General features: G+C 37.8%; 1 protein-coding gene and 2 pseudogenes across 5 annotated transcripts; 1 reads left to right on the forward strand and 2 right to left on the reverse strand.

Moving 5' to 3' along the window:
- Window positions 1–154: 154 nt before the first annotated feature.
- Window positions 155–5,604, reverse strand: LOC148422340 (UDP-glucuronosyltransferase 2C1 pseudogene; annotated as a pseudogene). 2 transcript variants are annotated; one of them, XR_015865863.1, is made up of 2 exons: window positions 5,457–5,604; window positions 155–2,200 (listed from the first exon to the last, which is right to left on the reverse strand). The product of XR_015865863.1 is annotated as a UDP-glucuronosyltransferase 2C1 pseudogene, transcript variant X1 (transcript). The 2 variants fall into 2 exon arrangements; XR_015865864.1 differs by lacking the exon at window positions 5,457–5,604 and adding an exon at window positions 3,255–3,393.
- On the reverse strand, window positions 2,299–6,483 carry LOC148422341 (UDP-glucuronosyltransferase 2B33 pseudogene; annotated as a pseudogene). Its single transcript, XR_015865862.1, has 2 exons — window positions 6,323–6,483; window positions 2,299–5,632 (listed from the first exon to the last, which is right to left on the reverse strand). The product of XR_015865862.1 is annotated as a UDP-glucuronosyltransferase 2B33 pseudogene (transcript).
- Window positions 6,484–9,185: 2,702 nt separating this feature from the next.
- Window positions 9,186–17,594, forward strand: LOC148422342 (ubiquitin-conjugating enzyme E2 Q2-like). Of its 2 annotated transcripts, none has more exons than XM_088418144.1 (13): window positions 9,186–9,438; window positions 10,951–11,055; window positions 11,140–11,262; window positions 11,340–11,396; window positions 11,487–11,639; window positions 13,907–13,991; window positions 14,229–14,289; window positions 14,390–14,480; window positions 14,567–14,625; window positions 14,724–14,772; window positions 14,859–14,954; window positions 15,846–15,912; window positions 15,997–17,594. In XM_088418144.1, the coding sequence occupies exons 1-13, from the start codon at window positions 9,280–9,282 to the stop codon at window positions 16,026–16,028; spliced, it is 1,137 nt and encodes a 378-aa protein (XP_088274270.1). In that variant the 5' UTR covers window positions 9,186–9,279; the 3' UTR covers window positions 16,029–17,594. The 2 variants fall into 2 exon arrangements, with proteins under 2 accessions (XP_088274270.1, XP_088274271.1); XM_088418145.1 differs by having other exon boundaries at window positions 11,490–11,639.
- Window positions 17,595–18,708: the final 1,114 nt, after the last annotated feature.

Genomic DNA, 18,708 nt, shown 5'->3' on the forward strand with positions numbered 1-18,708 from the left:
AAACTTTAACAATAAGTAACAACAAGGGTATGATTTTGCGCTAAATGTCTTGCACTCATTTTTGTCAAGTACAGTACACATAGGGGATGTTTATAGATTTTAAATCAATTCATCCTAGTGTAAATACAAATGATTTGTTTTGGAGTCAAGGAAGTAGTCGTCATCATCTCTTTATTACCGTTAAAGACAGTATTAGTCTAAAAGCACAGCTGCCAAAAACAAATTAAACAATTTGAGTTATTAAAAACTGTTTTAGCAAGCACGTTAATAATTTTATTGATTTAGTCATAGAAAAGTTGAAAATGACTTAGGCAATTTAGCTATATTTAAAGATGTGTACTCCAAAACACGACTCCCACTTATGAATCTATTTGGTTTTTTTCTGATACATTAGAAGCTATAGTAGAAGCATAGTAAAATGTAGGTATACATAAAAGCGTTGAATTTAGCCTCAGCAAGTTTAACAAAAGGTATCAGTAACTGATAACAGAAAAAAAAAACAATTTGTTTTAAAAAAATTTGAAAAAGTCAGTCTGCAAAAGTAGGGCATCCTTGATATGAGTATTTTTTTCCAAACAGGAAAATTATTCATGTTTTGATTTTTTCCTTTTAAAACATACCGTGCACAAGAACCTTAAAATGAAAAGGAGGGCGAACATTATAAGCAAAACTACTGTTAGCAAAGCTACAATGACATCAACCGAGTGATAAACAAGCGAGGACATTTTGTTGGATTGTGATTTCAAATGGTCAGCTCCTTTATGCCTTATAACATATTCGATCCAAAACACTGCCTGGTCCATTGGTTTCATTGGCTGATCCCTTTGCAGCTTTGAGAGCCTTTCCATGTTTTCCTTGTACGTTGAGTTGTGAAGAACTGTCATGAGTGCATCTGCAAATATGTGCCTGTCAAGTGTGGCGATATCCACATTTACTGCTCCTCCTCGTGCTTTAATTTTGTTTAGGTTGTCATGCTGATCAAAAAACAATGCAAGTCCAACAATTGGAATCCCGTGGTAAATTGCTTCTTGAACACCGTTGATGCCTCCATGAGTGACAAACACTCTTGTTTTAGGATGTGCCAACAGGTCGTTTTGTGGCAGCCAATCAACCAATAAAGTGTTGTTACCCAAGTTGGCAGGCTTTTGTCCCTCATATCTCCATATAACCTTCTGAGGCAGCTGGGCAAAGGCCGCAGCAATTTCCTCAGCGATAACTTGCGGAAGGTTTGCGATGAGAGTCCCCAAACTCATCATTACAACCCCGTGATCCCCAGAACTCTGGACAAATGCCTCCATGTCCTCAGGGAGCGGCTTTGGAAGCTTGCACTGAAAACCACCGATGTAGACTATATTTGGCATTGTGGGGCGAGGAAATTCAAAGATGAAATTGTTCCTCAAAAGCCATATATCGGCATCCAGAAAAAATGTTGAGTAATCCACTTCAGAGCCAAAGTAGCGCCTCAGTATTGGTACGTAGTGAGGTTTTGACGTGTACCTTGTTGAAAGACTACCCATTATGTGGGATAAAATATTAACAACTCTTTGTGGGAACGTCATCTTATCTGTTAACTGAGCTGTGAGATGGGGAGTGTATGACAGAGGGGACGGTGCAATTAAGCTGTGAGGTTCACCCTGCATGGTCCATCTGGCATTGTAAATAAGGGGAATGTGAAGATGATGTGCCAGCAGTGCCCCTCCACCTACAATTGGGTCAGTCAACACGACGTTGTATTTGTCATTACGAAATGATTGCATCAGAGTTTCATTTTCAAACATCTGGACTACTGTCTCACAATGTTTCTTGTGAAATGAAGAATACCGACTGAAATGCAAGAGCCGAATCTGAATCCTATTCCAAATGCGTGGCAGAAGATATAGCGAATTCCCATGGAGCTGCATTTTCAATTGTTGAGACAAGAGTGTTTCAAAAGTATCCCTAAACTCATTTTGACCAGGAAGGCTGACAGAGTTGTAAAAAGGAGACTTTTCTGCAATGTACCAGCTATCGGACGGCCGCACCACCGTGATCTCGTGGCCTTTGGCGTGAAGTTCTTCAATGATCCCTTTCATGTTAATCCAGTGGCTCCCGTCTAAAGGGAACACTAGAACTTTGCCTCCGAATATACATGGCAGTTGAATTAACAGCAGAGTAAAGGTGATTATGTCAGACTTTGTCATCGTTGAGCTCCAAGAGAAACCTTGAAAAAATGCAAAAACATATAAATGGACTATTGTTAGTCTGGTTGGTGTGCCATGGTCATAACAATCTAAGTTCATTTGAAAACAGTTTGAAACCTTTGCAGTTTGCAGCAAGTGGATTTATTGAGGCAGATGCTGTCTGCAGAACAATGTAAAGCAACATATCCAGTGGATAGTGGTAACAGGTTCTGTTCCCTTAGCAATTTTTCAAAGCCAGTAGGGCCGTCAAATTAAAGAGGAAACAGACACATTGTGAAATGAATCCTGAATTTTCTTAAGAAAGAGAGAAATACTGTAAAGTTTTCATTTTTTATTAGTTTTATTTTTGTTCTGTGTTCATTTGTTTGTCATATATTATGTTAATTTCAGCCATTACAATTCAAACGTATACATGATATAGATTCACCAACACCATGTGAAATAATGCAGTCTTTTTAGGTGTGGTTAAATCTAACAGCTCAGCTCATACCTCACCATCTTTAACAAATTACAATATCATATAGGAACAATCCAAATATTTTGTTCTACAAATACTGACTTTACGGAATTTACCAAGCTTTTAAAACATGAGTGTCAAACTCATTTTTGCTATCGGCCCATTTAGTACAGTAGGTAGTTTCCTTCAGATGCCGGTTTGTAACCATTTAGGTGTTGCCTATCGTATTACATTTACTGTACACTGTAAGTAAATAGAAATCCTTTTCAAAGTACTTTTTAAAATCAGGACGACAGTTGTTCAAAGTACAATAAAAATAGATTGGCAATAGTAACAAATAATATGCATCCAGTGGCTGAAAATAGCTCATCACATATGACAATTTGAAAAGTTAGTCCAAATTTTAGAAAGAACATATAAGTAGTGTGCTGAATTTGAACCCAGGGCCTTCTTGAGTTTGGCACCTGTGATTTAAGAAATGTGTATCATACATCATTATTACATATTATACTGAACTACTGAAATAAGGAAACTTTTCTAGGATGTTCAGATGTATTAAGAGCCATTAAGAAATAGTGGTTTATACAGTACATTATTTTTTTTAAATATTCACTTACCCAAGATCTTTTGTGTTCGAGGGAAATCCTTTAGTCTTTGAAATGCCTAGTGTGTGCAAAGCACCTGGAACGGGCTCAACACAAACTAGAATGCATATCGTTTGGTGACTGAACTATGTCCGAGACTAAGGAAAACTGTTATCTAAGAAGGCGTGCTGCCATCTAAAAAAAAAAAAAAATGCTCAGAGGTTATGGTGTTAAGAGGTGGCCTATTATGACTCGACAGCCGAATACCAGCTGCACTCTTGTGGAAAGTAATCTTACGCCATCTAGAGGCAATACATGTTTATTCACAAACCATCAAGTTGTCTCCAAAGTAATGAATACTGCGACAAAAACAAAGATGGCCAACTATTATTTCCCCTTTTATTCACAGTTTAGCATTTATGCGTTGTATTGAAATCAAGCACGGTTAGTCCCAACATTTGTAAAGATGTCTAGTTTAATTAAAGCACTTTAAGATCGAATTCAAAGCCTCAACATGTATTTTTCGAAGAAGTTTATATATCACACAGAGCATCTATAAAATTCCATGTATACATAAAAGTATGGCCATAGTTCTGAGGGAATAAAAATATAAACCATATAAACCGTTCGTTTTCTATGGACATTAGTGGCAGAGTGCAAAGTCAAATACCAGGCTCTGCATGTAATAAAACATTTGAATATGAAGTAATAAAGGTGTTAAACATTACCTTAAGGTGCTTTTTATACCTAGCACCGTTATATCGGTTTTTTTGCCATAAACGAAGAAAAAAAAAATCATTCATGTTTTATTTTTTTCCAGCTAAAACACATCCTGCACATTAATCTTAGAATGAAAAGCCAGGTGAATATAAAAAGCAAAACCACTGCCAGCAAAGCTGCAATAACATCAATGGAGTGATAAACAACCGAGGACATTTTGTTGGATTGTGCTTTCAGATGGCCAGCTCCTTTATGCCTGATAACATATTCGATCCAAAACACTGCCTGGTCCATTGGTTTCATTGGCTGATCCCTTTGCAGCCTTGAGAGCCTTTGCATGTTTTCCCTGTATGTTGAGTTATTAAGAACTGTCACGAGTGCATTTGTAAAGATGTGCCTGTCTACCGTGGCAAAATCAACATTTTCTGCTCCTCCCTTTGCTCGAATTCTGTTGAGATTATCATGCTGGTCAAATAATAATGGAAACCCTACGATTGGGATGCCATGGAAAATTGCTTCTTGAACACCGTTGATGCCTCCATGAGTGACAAACACTCTTGTTTTAGGATGTGCCAACAGGTCGTTTTGTGGCAGCCAATCGACCAATAAAGTGTTGTTGCCCAAGTTGGCAGGCTTTTGTCCCACATATCTCCAGATAACCTTCTGAGGCAGCTGGGCAAAGGCTGCAGCAATTTCCTCAGTGACATCTTGCGGAAGGTTAGCGATGAGGGTCCCTAAAGTCATAATCACAACCCCATGGTCTCCAGAACTGTGGACAAACTCCTCCAGGTCCCCAGGGAGCGGCTTTGGAGGCTTGCACTGAAATCCACCCATGTAGACTATGTTTGGCATTGTGGGGCGAGGAAATTCAAAGATGAAATTGTTTCTCAAAAGCCATATATCAGCATCCAAAAAAAGAGCTGAGTAATCCACATGGGAACCAAAGTAGTGTCTCACTATTGGTTTGTAATGAGGGTCCGATATGACCAATGTTGAAAGTCTACTTATGACGTAGAGTAAAACATTAAGGACTCTTTGTAGGAAAGTCATTTTATCTGTCAACAATGCTGAGAGAAAGGGTGTGTATGACAAAGGGGATGGAGCAATGAGATCATGAGATTCACCTAGCAAGGTCCATCTGGCATTGTAAATAAGAGGAATGCGGAGATGGTGCGCAAGTAATACCCCACCACCAATGCCGGGGTCAGTCAACATTACATCGTATTTGGCATTATGAAACGACCGCATTAGTTTTTCATTTTCAAACATCTGGACTAGGGTCTCACAATGCTTCTTGTGGAATAAAGAAAACTGACTGACAGTCTGGGCGTGAATACGCACATCATTCCAAATGCGAGGCAGAAGAGATAGAAACCTCCCCTGGAGCTTCATTTCCAGTTGTTGGGACACAAATAATTCAAAATGATCCTTAAACCCATCCTGACCAGGAAGGTTGATAGACTTGTATAGAGGAGATTTTTCTGCAATGTACCAGCTATCGGACGGCCGCACTACCTCAATTTCGTGGCCTTTGGCATGAAGTTCCTCGATGATTCTTTTCATGTTAATCCAGTGGCTCCCATCTAAAGGGAACACTAGTACTTTGCCTCCAAATGCACACGGCAGTTGAATCAACAGTAGAGTAAAGGTGATCAAGTCAGACTTTGTCATTGTTGACGACCAGAAGAGACCTTGAAATGATACGAAAACAAACGGACCACTGTTAGCTGCTTGGCACATTGATGCAATTAAATCTTGTGACAACTTTTGTATGTAAAGCAAAATTTTAGCACCAGTTCAGGCAATTTAGAGAATTAAAAGTCATTAATGTAATTGTGAATGTTCTGTTAGGAAATTACTTACAGTGACAAAAGACTATATGAATCTAGATATTCTCCTTTGAAAAATATTGCCTTGTCAATTTCAGTTCACATGATTAAAATTTGCTAACAGTGAGACATATTTCATGATGTATTTTCATTCATTTTTTGAAAAATCTAATTTGATTATGAAATCAGAAGTGAGGTATGATCGTTTTAAATAGTGAATAAATGCAACCAATAGTTAATTAAAGTGTTGTGTAACAATTGTTCAACCTGCTGTTGGAAAAAAATGGCAAACAAAAACATGCAAACGATATCTCAACATTTATTATATGACAATTTGAAATTTCAGTCCGGTAAGAATCGTGAAATCTGAACCACAAGACTTGGATTTCACAGGCCACATAAAAGGATGTGATGGGCCAAATATGGTCTTGTGTTGTTTAAAAAAAATGTAGCACACATCGCGGTTTAAAAAATAAATAAACAAATAACATACGTTAGGGGTATTTCGAATGATCGAATTCTACTAGAAAATTTAAAAATATATTAACTTACCAAAGGTGACAACGGATAATCTTGAACAAGTCCAGTAATTATTTAAAAAGCCAACTGAGTTTGCATAAACAAAGCAACTGGAATGGGCGCAGCACGAGCAAACGTGTTGTGTGGTGACTGAACTGTGACCGGAAAACACAAGCCCTATTATCTGAACTTGAACCGTCAAGCATGCAAAACATGCAGGAAGTACATTTGTTTTGCTCAAAGGTGGCCTCTAACTAGCCACTTTCTTGTCTTACGTTGTCTAGAGGCAAGATATGGAACTGCGTTACTCCAGTCACTGGTGGACACCTCATTAGGTACACTCACAAACTCCACACACAGAGCGAACACACACGCACACGCACACACACACACACATATATATATATATATATATATATATATATATATATATATATATATATATATATATATATATATATATATATATATATATATATATATATATATATATATATATATATATATATATATATATATATATATATATATATATATATATATGCATTTTTTAAACCTTTTTTTTTTCATTTCACTTTTTGAATAACACTAGCAGGTTAACATTCATCTAAAAATGTTTCGAAGGATGCATTACCTCTCTGTTCCAAAGGTTGGGTGTTGCTCTTCTTTTAGGCTATAACACAACTTGATGCACAACACATGTGAAAACAATTTTATAAACAATTAGGAGAATTGTTTGATATGCCGCACATATCGTGTCAAATTTCCGAACTATGAAGGTAAGCGTGGAATATGTGTTAGCATTTCCAGTGTTATATTGTTTTAGTAGTGATAAAAATTTTAAGGCAACTATTTAATCGTCTATTTAATTGTGTTGGTAGCGTAATTTATTACAGACACAAAAAATATTAATAAATATTGTACATATTATAAATTTAGAGTAACTTAATGCATTTTTAGCATGAAAGTGGTGCCCCCCCCCCTCCCAAAAAAAACACTGCAAGATCGGAGGAGAAGAGTCCAGTTAACTAGCTGTTTGTTAGTATCTACTACAGCAGAGATAAATGTGGCAGCAGCAGACAATACGTACACAAGATGAACATACGCCTATTACTTTCAGTTCCTCAGAGAAAAATAATATAATACTTTGGGGCACTTTGTGCGCGAGACCTAAAAAGCTGTCCACTTGACCAAATAGGAACAGTAATTTGACAAACCGTTTAGAGTGGTGCCATAGTAACATGAAGTTAGTGGGGAAAAAACGCGTGGAGAATTGCATTCTTCTCATTGAGGGATTCCACTATGACATCAAGAGGTTAGGAGATTTGTTAGAGGAGATATGCTGCCGCTTTCCACAGTGCATTCCACAGTGGATTCACCATCATTTCGAAACCTTGTCAGCAACATCCCTGTGGCAACTAGCAATAATGACAAGGTGAGCTAACGCTAACTTTCACTGTACAATTGCTATGATAGTGTACTGTATAAATAGTTGTGGTCAATGTGTACCAAGATGATACACAATTACAATAATGTAGACTAGGTGCTGATGTTACCCCCACCAAAACCATCTATTTTTGAAACATCTTCCTAACTTAGCCGACTGAACTTGAATTTGAATATTAACATTGAAAATGTGAAATGCACTTTTTTTTTGCCAACAGCATAAACAATTCAACACTATGCTGTGAAGCTAAGTAATAAATGGATTAAAATACAAAAATAGATTTTGTATCTTGTCTTTAAAGGTTTACAATACAATAGTGATTACATGATTTGTGCTGGTTTTAGGCTTAAACCAACCTTTCACTGGATGTGTTATGAGCATAATGTGCTACATTTAGAATGGCAAATCCATATTTCCAGTTATAGTGGAGAGAGTATTATAAAAGTCAAGCAATAGTGGTGTAATGCATTGCATTTCATATAAAGTAATAATATAATGTAACCAATTAATTTGAACTTAAAGTAATAAGTAATAATGCATCACAGTTTTGAAGTAACTTGCCCAACACTGATTGACATATTGTTGACAACTTGAGAGTCCAAGTGGTTTTCCCAGTCCCATCATTATTCGCCCAGTGTTGGAATGGCAATGGCAATTTGTTTTATGTGATCTAAAGGTCAATACAGAAGCAACAGAACATACAGTTTATTCCCATCAAGTTCCCCCTACTAATGCTCACTTAAAGGGTTAGGGCCATTAAACAAGAACATACTTTCTGGCCTTTTGTCCCATTCCCTCAGTTGATCTCAAACACAAATGGATGTAATATACTGTACAACAAAAACAAAGGAGTCTTGCAATTTCTATGGGTTAGAGCTAGAAATCTTTCTCTTTTTTTTTAATTGAGTCATACAGGTTAGAGGTTAATAATAACCTGTGGTCTCATTTTTGTTTACAACTGTTTACAACTTTTTAATATTTTTTTTCCTTTTTAATCTAACCAGCTTTCGTTTATCTCATGTATCGATTTGTGTTGATTGCGTTGTGAAATAAATACACGTTGCTTATTTTCTTGATAGAACGAATGATTTGGTCGATGGGTGCCATTTTTATGGAGGTTGAGCGCAGTCCACAAAATATATGCACGTTCTTGTTTGTACTTAAAAAGTTGTTGAATCTCTTTTTTATACAAACTTACCGCAGTTCCTTAAATTCAGTGGGACTACTGCCAATTCTCGATAAACAAGAAATAAAACTGAAACTGATAAATCAACTTTCAGATATATAAAATTAAAATAATTCTGATGAATGGGCTATTTTAATAGAGAGTATATGATGGTTTTTATTCTTTCAACTTCTTGACGCATCGCGCATGTATATTGTTGAGAACGTTGTCATCTTTAATCTTGGGACTCGACGTGAACCCGCAGCCCTTTTGTTGTTGTTCTCACGCTAACATGCGAGATCCGCAGAGCCGACTCGACTGCATTCCGCCCAGACTTCCCCTCCGCCAGCGGCCTGCTTGCTTTGAGATGAGTACAAGATGTCGGTGTCGGGGCTGAAGGCCGAATTGAAGTTTCTCGAGTCAATCTTTGACCCAAACCACGAACGATTCCGAATCATAGACTGGAAACCCGACGAACTCAGTTGCCAGTTTAACGTAACAGGGGAGAAGCTGCTGATCATTCACTGCAACATCACGGTGGGTCCTCGCGGCCAGCTCTGCCTGCGTATGAAGCTAGCCCAACACAACTCACTTCACACACTTTTTGCCCCGCGTACTCCCAACGAACCAAGTGGATAATTTTCCGTTGTTCTGATGGCGGCAACTGTGTTCAGTTCAAACACAACACGTCTGTATCGGCGTAAAATTAACTTTCAGGAAGCGTACAGTGAAGCGACGCTGCAGTAGCCTTTTGCTAGCTCGCTCCCGACTAAAAGTAACGTAAAGGCTAGCCTGTTAGCCTCATTTTTCGCTTTGCTCTTGCCACTACTTTTGGATCCAAAGCTTCGCAGTTAACTTTATAACATCGTTCTATAATCCATGGCGGTAATTGGTGCATTTGCGCCACATCGGTGATGTTTACCTGTCGTAGGAAAGGTGTTTAATCCGTCAACACTGTCCCAAATGTCCAAAATTTACAAGCATAGGCGTTGAATGTATTATTTACACGAATTAAAACAACATATACGGCGTTTGCGCCTATATTCCTTGGCTCCGATCTCGTGTGCTGTTTTAAAGGACAGCGGGACATTGCCGTGTCATTTTAAATATTTGGAATATAATTTAAATCAGGTTGTTTTGGCTTGGTATCACGTATTGTTTATATATCTGAAAATGTCAGTCAAGGTAAGGAGTGGATGCCATGTATTGTATCTTTGTGTAATAGTCTCGGTGAATCTGTACATTTAATCCTAGATACTAAGCAGTACTCTCGGTTTAGGCTTCTCTCCACCAGGGAAAGTTCCCTTGTTGGCACCTGATATGCGACAGAAAAATGGATAGCTAGATGAACACTAGTCAATATCACCACCAATTCCATTTGAGACCTAATCTTTTCACCTAAGACGTTTTTATCGTCCATTAAAAATGTTCTTTGTATGAAATAACTTTTTTCTCCATCAATTAACTGAATGTAAGCAATGTTTCTTGAAAACCTCAAAATCGATGCGCTTGCAAACACAGTGTGGACAATGACAGCTTAAACATTTGGCAAATGTTAGCATTTAACAACATGTTTTAAATAAAAATATATTTTTGGCATTAAAAAGATATGCTCTGAGCTCATGAACAATTTATATTAATTAATATTTTACTGTGACATTGTGTACATCTTAATGTTGATAGCATCTGCAAACATATTATAAAAATGGAAAAACAATTGTACATGTTTATTCAACAGTGATATCCTGTCAAAGCCTGCATTGGAAGATGAACAAGTAATTTTACTGAAAACATCAGCGGCTTTCTTCGTGACAGGGTGGACAGCAGTTCCAGGGACGTGTGCAAAATGTTCAAGATGACTTTGACAATAGACATAACCAACTTGATTAGTTTCATCAAATTACTTGTTTTGACAATTTTAAATTCAAGTCAATAATTCATCATCATACTTGTTGATGAATGTAATAATTGATTAGTTGTCACACCTGATGATCTTGATCTGTTATATTGTAGACTGCTAAAGCATTTAACTACCCTCATTTCTTCCAGGAGTCCTATCCATCAACGTCCCCAATATGGTTTGTCGACTCCGATGATCCTAGTCTGGCAGAAGTGTTGGAGCGCTTGGAGGATGTGAGAAAAGGAAACACGTTGGTAAGTGCTCATGATTCTACCTGCTCAAAATGGCAAAGGCTCTTCTTGAGTGGGGAGCTTAACCTGATTTCCTTTACCGCGCAGCTTCTTCAGCAGTTGAAGCGTCTCATTTGTGACCTATGTCGACTTTACAACCTGCCTCAGCATCCCGATGTAGAAATGCTTGACCAGCCTCTGCCCGCTGGCCCCATTATCCAAGAGCGAAAGGTAAGCAGCTAATGTTGCTTGTTTTAAAGTGCTGAAAGTATCCCCGCTCTTGTGACACATGTTTCACAACACCACAGCATGGCCCTTCAGATGAGGTGACGTCGGAAGAGGAGGAGGAGGAAGAAATGGGAGAGGTGCCGACGTGTTTTCATTACAGGAAATTTCATTCAACGTTTCTGGTTTTATAACACTTTTATCTAAACACCACTGATCCACTGTGGCAGCAGGACATTGACCTGGACCAAGACTTGGACCATTACGACATGAAAGAAGAAGAGCCAGTGGATGGCAAAAAGTCTGAAGATGATGGGATTGAAAAAGAACACCTGGCTATTTTGGAGAAAATCCGTAAAAATCAGAGACAAGACCACTTGAATGTAGGTGTCTTACATCCTGTCTGTTTCCCATGATGCGTATTTGTCGCAAGTGGAAAGGAGATGCTATGAGACCTTGACCTCAGTCTTCCTTAAAAAGTCCGAAAGGCATTGAAACCAATGATCCAAAATTACTAATTGACTTTAAATGTTTTTCAAAATGGCATGAAATCAATCAACATCCATTCGTCCGTCCGTTCTTGCCCTGGATCGTGTAGATGTCAGAAAAAATCATGCCAATTCACAGCACCAAATGTCAGTGCTATGCATGACAATAAAACACGCAAACTGCGGTGAGAAGGCCAACTTCAAAACAAACCTTTGTTTACCAAACAATATATGGACACTAAAGCTGTAGTACACTTTTTATTTTAACGTTATTCCCGGCAGTCTGTCACAGCTATAAACTATAGCTCCCAACTCCGATTACAAACTACACAATGTTGTGCAAAAAAAAACACAAACAAAAAACAACAACACATACACAATGCGCAATACAGGATGCTAACAAACATCTTTATTACGCTGGCATTAACATAGGGCACCTAGGGTCAGTGGCTTGACCTCCATGATATCCACTTTGTATTTTTATATATTGTGCGTATGTTCATCAACAAGGATTTACTCGAGATGGCTCCTGCCTGTGGATCACTAATTTGGATAAACCCACTGTTTCTTTACAAAGGATTGTTATTTGATGCATATATGCTACTGTGTCAATGTTTAAAGTCGCTCGGACTTCAAATCGTTAAAACGTTCTTAATCTTTATCCTAAGATTATGTAAACACAAACTGCTGTAATGTCTGTTTAAAAAAAAAAAAAAAAAAAATTCGATGTTAAAGTAGAGAGAGACATGCTAGAAAAGAAAAGCACGGCAAAGAGGCATATGTTGTCGCTAAAAATTTGTTACACAAATTTTGAAACGGCCAGAAAATACGTAAGTCGTGGCAGTCTGCATCCACAAGCAACCCCAAAAGATGTGTGTGCCTTTAATGATTTTGATGGCCTTTTGACAACTGTAAATGTATGCGAATGTTCAAGATCGGTAGTATGCATGTGTACTTGATCGATACGAAAACTTTGTAGCCTTTGATTCACTGGGAAAAGTAAGCATGTAGTTTTATGGCTTTTCTCAACACAAAGCATAGGCGAGTAATCTGCTTTTGTGCGCATATCAACAGCAATGGATACACACACACACACACACGAATGGCACGAAGGTAAAAGTGATCGCATGTGTCATTCGTGGTTATTCAAATTGGGCAACTCTTTAGAAAATTCCTGCAATTCAAATATTATCAAAAATATTGTTATTGATTCTGTGAATGAGTGTAGTTTTAATATGCTGCGCATTTTAGATAAAAGGTGCGTGCGTTTTGACATTTATTCAAAAGCCGATCCATTAATCGCCAAATCTAATTGACATCACGCAGATATCGCATTAACATGCATGCATTACGCAATACTCAGTCATTGGATGAAGCCACGAGAACACACTGCGCAATGTCGCTGTTTCACATTCCGCTACAAGTTGCGCTGTACCTTTACGCCAGCCAACCAAATAAAAAGTGGCAATGAAATAAAGGTCCTATTTGACACTTGAGTTTTTTTTTGTTAGCCAATGACATTAAAGCCACTGTCCCATTGAGTAGCGAGCATTGGTGTGTTTTCCAAGTCAGCAAATGTTGCGGGTATTAGAGTTCCATCAAGGTTGCAAATTATCACAAGTCAAAAGATGTTTACCTGTACTTTTGTAAAGTTTCATTTGGACAAAAAAAACTACTGAACTTCTGGAGTCTGTTTTACAAACATATGCGACTTGAGCGAACTGAACAACTCTGACGCAAACATGCATTTTGCTACCAACAGTCGAAAATGTTTGCCGCCTCAGTAGAATGGGGGCTTTAAAAAGTAATTCTTTATAGTCATACAATCTAAGTATATTATAACCCTATCTTTGTTGTGTTTTGTCGAAGGGTTGATTAAATCTTTCACTTTTGTCGTTTGAAAACATTTTGAAGATGCACAGGATATTACCGTCTTTAATGATTTTATCAATATCTACTGATCTCCAATCCAGTTTTGAAAACAAAGTGCTTGATGAGCAACTGCTCCCCCACCAAAAATCAAGAGGGGATTCAAAAAAGTATATGCTCATATATACTGTAGGGTTATAAGGCCAAAACTCTGGCTTTATTATCTCTCCCCCTATTTGAACAGTCAACAGTTAGCAGCATTGATGTAACAGACATTTGTATTTTTTTTTCAGGGTGCAGTCTCTGGCTCTGTGCAGGCTTCAGACCGCCTCATGAAGGAACTCAGGGAGATCTACAGATCACAGAGTTACAAGACAGGTGACTTTAAACTCATCTTTTGCCACACCGCAATTTTTCAGCAAAAGTCTGCCCGAGACATCTGAGTGAGAAAGCATCAGATTGACCTTTGTCTTTCGACCACCGACAACTCGAGCACAGGAAGCCCGATGCATAAAAGTTGATCTAATTAGTGTACAAAAAGCGTAGTTAGTTATTTAAAATTAGCTTAAAAAGATAAAAAGTTTAACCATGACATAAATGGGTGTCATTTCACAGGTATTTATTCAGTGGAACTAGTCAATGACAGCCTTTATGACTGGCACGTCAAGCTACGGACGTAAGTGGAGAAGACTCACTTCTTGTCATGATTGCTCACCTGTGATGAGTGTTCTTCAGGATTTGAGCCTTGGTCTTTTATTTTTTATTTTTTCTAACAGGGTAGATCCAGATAGTCCGCTGCATAGTGATTTACAGGTCTTAAAAGAGAAAGAAGGAGTGGACTACATTTTACTCAATTTCTCTTATAAAGTAAGTTTGTGTCATTAGGTGTGTCAAATTATATTTTTGCTCAAAATATTTGGGTCAAAGCTGATTTTTATGTCTTGATACGACAGGATAATTTTCCTTTTGACCCACCTTTTGTGCGGGTTGTCGCCCCTGTGCTCTCCGGAGGGTGAGTTTGTGCTGGTCAACTCCGGCCTGGTTCACATACGAACAAATTTTGAGAAAAAAAAACTTATGTTGTTGTCTTCTTATTGTAATTTATTCCAGTTATGTTCTCGGAGGAGGAGCCTTGTGTATGGAACTTCTCACAAAGCAGGTGTGCAAAATAGTTGCTCTCAGGACATGACTGATTTTCAGGAGATTAACAGCCCCCCCTCCCCCCTTTTCTTTTATATACTGCAGGGCTGGAGCAGTGCCTATTCCATAGAATCTGTTATTATGCAGATAAATGCAACGCTAGTAAAAGGAAAGGCCAGAGTTCAGTTTGGGGCCAATAAGGTAACACAGTTTTCTATAATCAATAACTGCTATTGTTGCTTAAGATTCTTCTAGCTTCTCAACAACCTCAGCGTTAGGATGATGTACCAAAAATCATTTTAGAAACCTGTCAGACCCCACGCATGGGCCTGATTTACAAAGATCAGGTGCTAAATTCTGTTTTCTCCCTCTTCAGATTGTGTGCACATATTAGTGATGGGAAAATGAAGGCACTCGTAATATTTTTGTACTCCTCTAGGTGATATTAGTTTAACAATAAATGCTAGTGGAGTGAAAAGGTATTTTAATTTTCTAGAGGAGTGGAAAAAAATACAAGTGCTTCATGAAGCTTCTTTTATTTGTCACTAGTTTGGATTCCTCCAGTGGGAATCTATAAAGCAAATATATATATATATAAAAAAAAAAAAAAGAGTTGTGTCAAAACTATTGGCTTGTATTGTATTTCTGGCTTCTCTGTCAGAAAATTGTGTCACGACAGACACATTTTCATGTATATAAAACAACCAAATAAAGCCATACAACATTTTGCAAAGAAACACACTATATCCGTTTAGCAATACGTTGCTTCATGTTCCGCTTAATTTGCTCTAAATTTGAAAAGAAAAATTTCCTCTTCCATTCACCATATTAAAATCATTAAATTAGATTTGCTGATACAAGCAGAAAGCGTATTAAAATCTTACATAGTCCGTAAAATGCCTTTACGTACCCACCATTTAGGAACCGCTGATTTAGTCAAGCACTGAAAATGCCTGAAGTGTTGGATTTGGAAGTGTTAGGGTAAGATAAACATTCGTTGGTTAGAGGAAAAAAAACAAACCATTTTCTTTTGCGTTTACCCACTACTTAAGCTTGCGTTAAAACATGCCATATTGTATGTTTTCATCTCAGAACCAGTACAATCTTGCCAGAGCACAACAGTCATACAAATCCCTTGTGCAGATTCATGAAAAAAATGGTAGGTACATTTTGATCACTTATCTGGAATCAGTACCGCCGCGGTTACACTAACAGAGAGTTCTTGTTTTGTTTTCTTCCCCAGGCTGGTACACACCCCCAAAAGAGGATGGATAAGCAGCTCCAATCACTATGCACTGGGAACATGGGTCAAAGTGTCATTTTCTTTGGAGTATTTTTCCCCCATCTGACTCGCCTGGGAGTGCATCATGTTTCATGCAGACCCATCTGGTTGGTTCATCTGACAAGTATTCCTTCGTATGATGTTAGGGCGTCACCTGCCCAGATCATATATCTTTGATTGTCTTTTCTCCAGTCTGAATGTGGGGGGGAAATGTTTCTTCTTAGCTGCTTTTGACAAAGTGGACTTTAAATGAGAGTTTTAAAAGTCATTCTGAAGCCCTTGGAGTGGCATGTCAACCTCGCGTGTTTTTATTGATTTTGTTTATTCATTGACAGGTACACAGTTATTGTTTTCAAACTTTCTAGCAAGTGTTTATTTTATATGAGCATCCCTAAAAATAAATGAGCCAGTTGTCATAGTTTGGATGGTTATATTTCAATTGCAATGACCTGCCGCTCTAGCTTTGAAAGGTGTTTGTGGAGCGTTTTAAGTTCGGAACAAACAAATGGAAAGAGAATCTGCTCACTGATAAACGCAGCGTGATGCTTTTTTTAAGAAACATCATGATGTCATGTTCAAACAGACATTTGCCTTATTCCCGGCCATACATAATCCCCGCTTGAGTTTTCCTCGTTCAAGCAGCAGGTTTGATGTGGTTTACGGTTGCAGTGTGACGCTCAGTTGTGGCTGTAAACAGATTTTTTTTTTCATGCCACTTCACTCGAGTTGCACTGAAATTGACCTCACTGTGTAAACAAAGCTTGTTGGGTTAGTAATAGTGCAATTTGTTAGTCCTGACATACCTTGACTGTCGTGGTTTGCACCTTCCCAGAAGAGTTCCGAAACCACAATCCTGTTACACGATAGTCGGGTTTAGCCCTCGTGGAGAAAAAGTATGCTCGCTGTCCTTTATTGGTAAGATATGCAAATGCACTTCTGTGTTGCTTTTGGCGTGAAAAATGATAGGATTGCTGACAGTGTAAGAACGCAAAATGTGTGTTAATCACAGCTACAATTCAAAATTTTAAGTAACCGGCACAAGTTTAAAAGGGCCCTTATTAATCTGCTCAATTTCTGATCACATTTCATAAACAATTTAAATAGGTCTACAGTAAAACAATGGACGGTTAGCACGATCTCTCATTTTGTAATTTTAGTGCAAGTGATCTATAAATGCTAATTGGAGGTCTCTGAAATGCTGTAATGCAGCTCTGGTCTGGCAGCATTGTCTTTCATTATGTAGCATCCGCACAAGGGTCCAAGTGTGCTATCGGAGAGGATCGCGATCCACTGGCCACCTGCTGATGCCAAAATTCTGCTCCGAAAAGCAAAATGAGTGTTAAGTTAAGATTCAAGTCATACAGTGGTGAATGGACTTGCACACTACTCGTCAAAAAAATGGAACCTCTTTAAAACCAACAAACAGAAGAGAATGGCGTCTGGCACGATTTGCTTGCTTTGGTTTTTATTTTTGTTTTTTCCATTTGAAGACATTTTGACCATGTACAGTAATTTGTAAACTTGCATCAAGTTTATGAATAAAGAATTTTACGATTGTTGCTGTCTTCTTGATATCATTTATGCCCCATTTTAAAAATGATCAACTCTTTAGTGAAGGGTATTCCACTTTAAGACGTTATTTTAATTCCAGTTAACTGCAGTCAAGTTTCCTTCATCACACACCATTAATCTATTCAAAGACATGACGTTTTTTATAAAATCACAAGTGGCATCCTTGCATTGTACACATTGATACAAGTGACTTTTTTTTAAAAATAAAACTTAATAATCATAAATATCAATGAATTCAGTAATCAATTCAGTGTTGCACCAATGTTGTCCGCAAAGGGTATTATGTTTCACAGGTCCCCATGCTGCATCTAGTACTGCTCTTATTACCCCATTAAACGTCCCCTGGTGGTATGATTGTGTACACACAATTAAGACTTGTTACATTACATATATTGTACTGTATAGTAAAATCACTGCGCGCATTCAAGTCGCATGTAAGAAAATTGTCCTTACATATTTGTAAATGTGTAACGCATTCGTAGAATCATGTTACACATTTTGTAGTTAGAGCTACGGATGATCTCTTTTCCAAATTTGTGGATTGGAACGTTTTTATTAGTTTACCTACGATAATAGAACAGCCCCATAAACAGGCCAAGAGGGGGAAAACTGCTACATCTATTTGAATATGTTGGTGTAAGTCAGTGTTTCTCAACTATATTTTGCCAGCCCCCCCCTTGAAAAGAGAAAACTACGTGATGTGGGATCAAGTCATGGGTACAGACTAGTGCACCACAATTAATCGACTTTTAATGGCGATCACGATATTGGCCGCCACGATTAATTAAGCTGATAGTCGGCTATATTATATTTAAAAAGTCAATCACTTATTTTTTATTACAAGTCAAATCAAGCACTTTTCCATCTTACCACTAAGGGGCATTGTTTTCCGACTGTCAATTGAGACCCATTTTGAAAAATCCGATTGGAAAAAAATTGGAATAAATTCGGTTTGAAAATGACGTTTTGACTGCTAATTGGTTCAAATTTGCTTAAAGTAAATAATGTGCTTGGTTCTAAATAGGCTTATTTTTTTTCATTGGTTTGCACTCAGCAATTAAGTTAGCTGTGTTGACCTGTGTGCCAAGTTTTTGCCGTGCC

Source organism: Hippichthys cyanospilos, chromosome 6, assembly GCF_059441005.1.
Source record: "Hippichthys cyanospilos isolate Australia breed blue-spotted pipefish chromosome 6, RoL_Hcya_1.0, whole genome shotgun sequence".
Classification (NCBI taxonomy): Eukaryota; Metazoa; Chordata; class Actinopteri; order Syngnathiformes; family Syngnathidae; genus Hippichthys; species Hippichthys cyanospilos.

Excerpts from the sequence above, each read along its gene's own strand:
- LOC148422342 (XM_088418144.1), top strand. The coding sequence starts at position 9,280 with ATGTCGGTGTCGGGGCTGAAGGCCGAATTGAAGTTTCTCGAGTCAATC. Across the intron at positions 14,290-14,389 it reads TGGCACGTCAAGCTACGGAC|GGTAGATCCAGATAGTCCGC; the intron begins GTAAGTGGAGAA and ends TTTTTCTAACAG. Across the intron at positions 14,773-14,858 it reads TGGAACTTCTCACAAAGCAG|GGCTGGAGCAGTGCCTATTC; the intron begins GTGTGCAAAATA and ends TATATACTGCAG.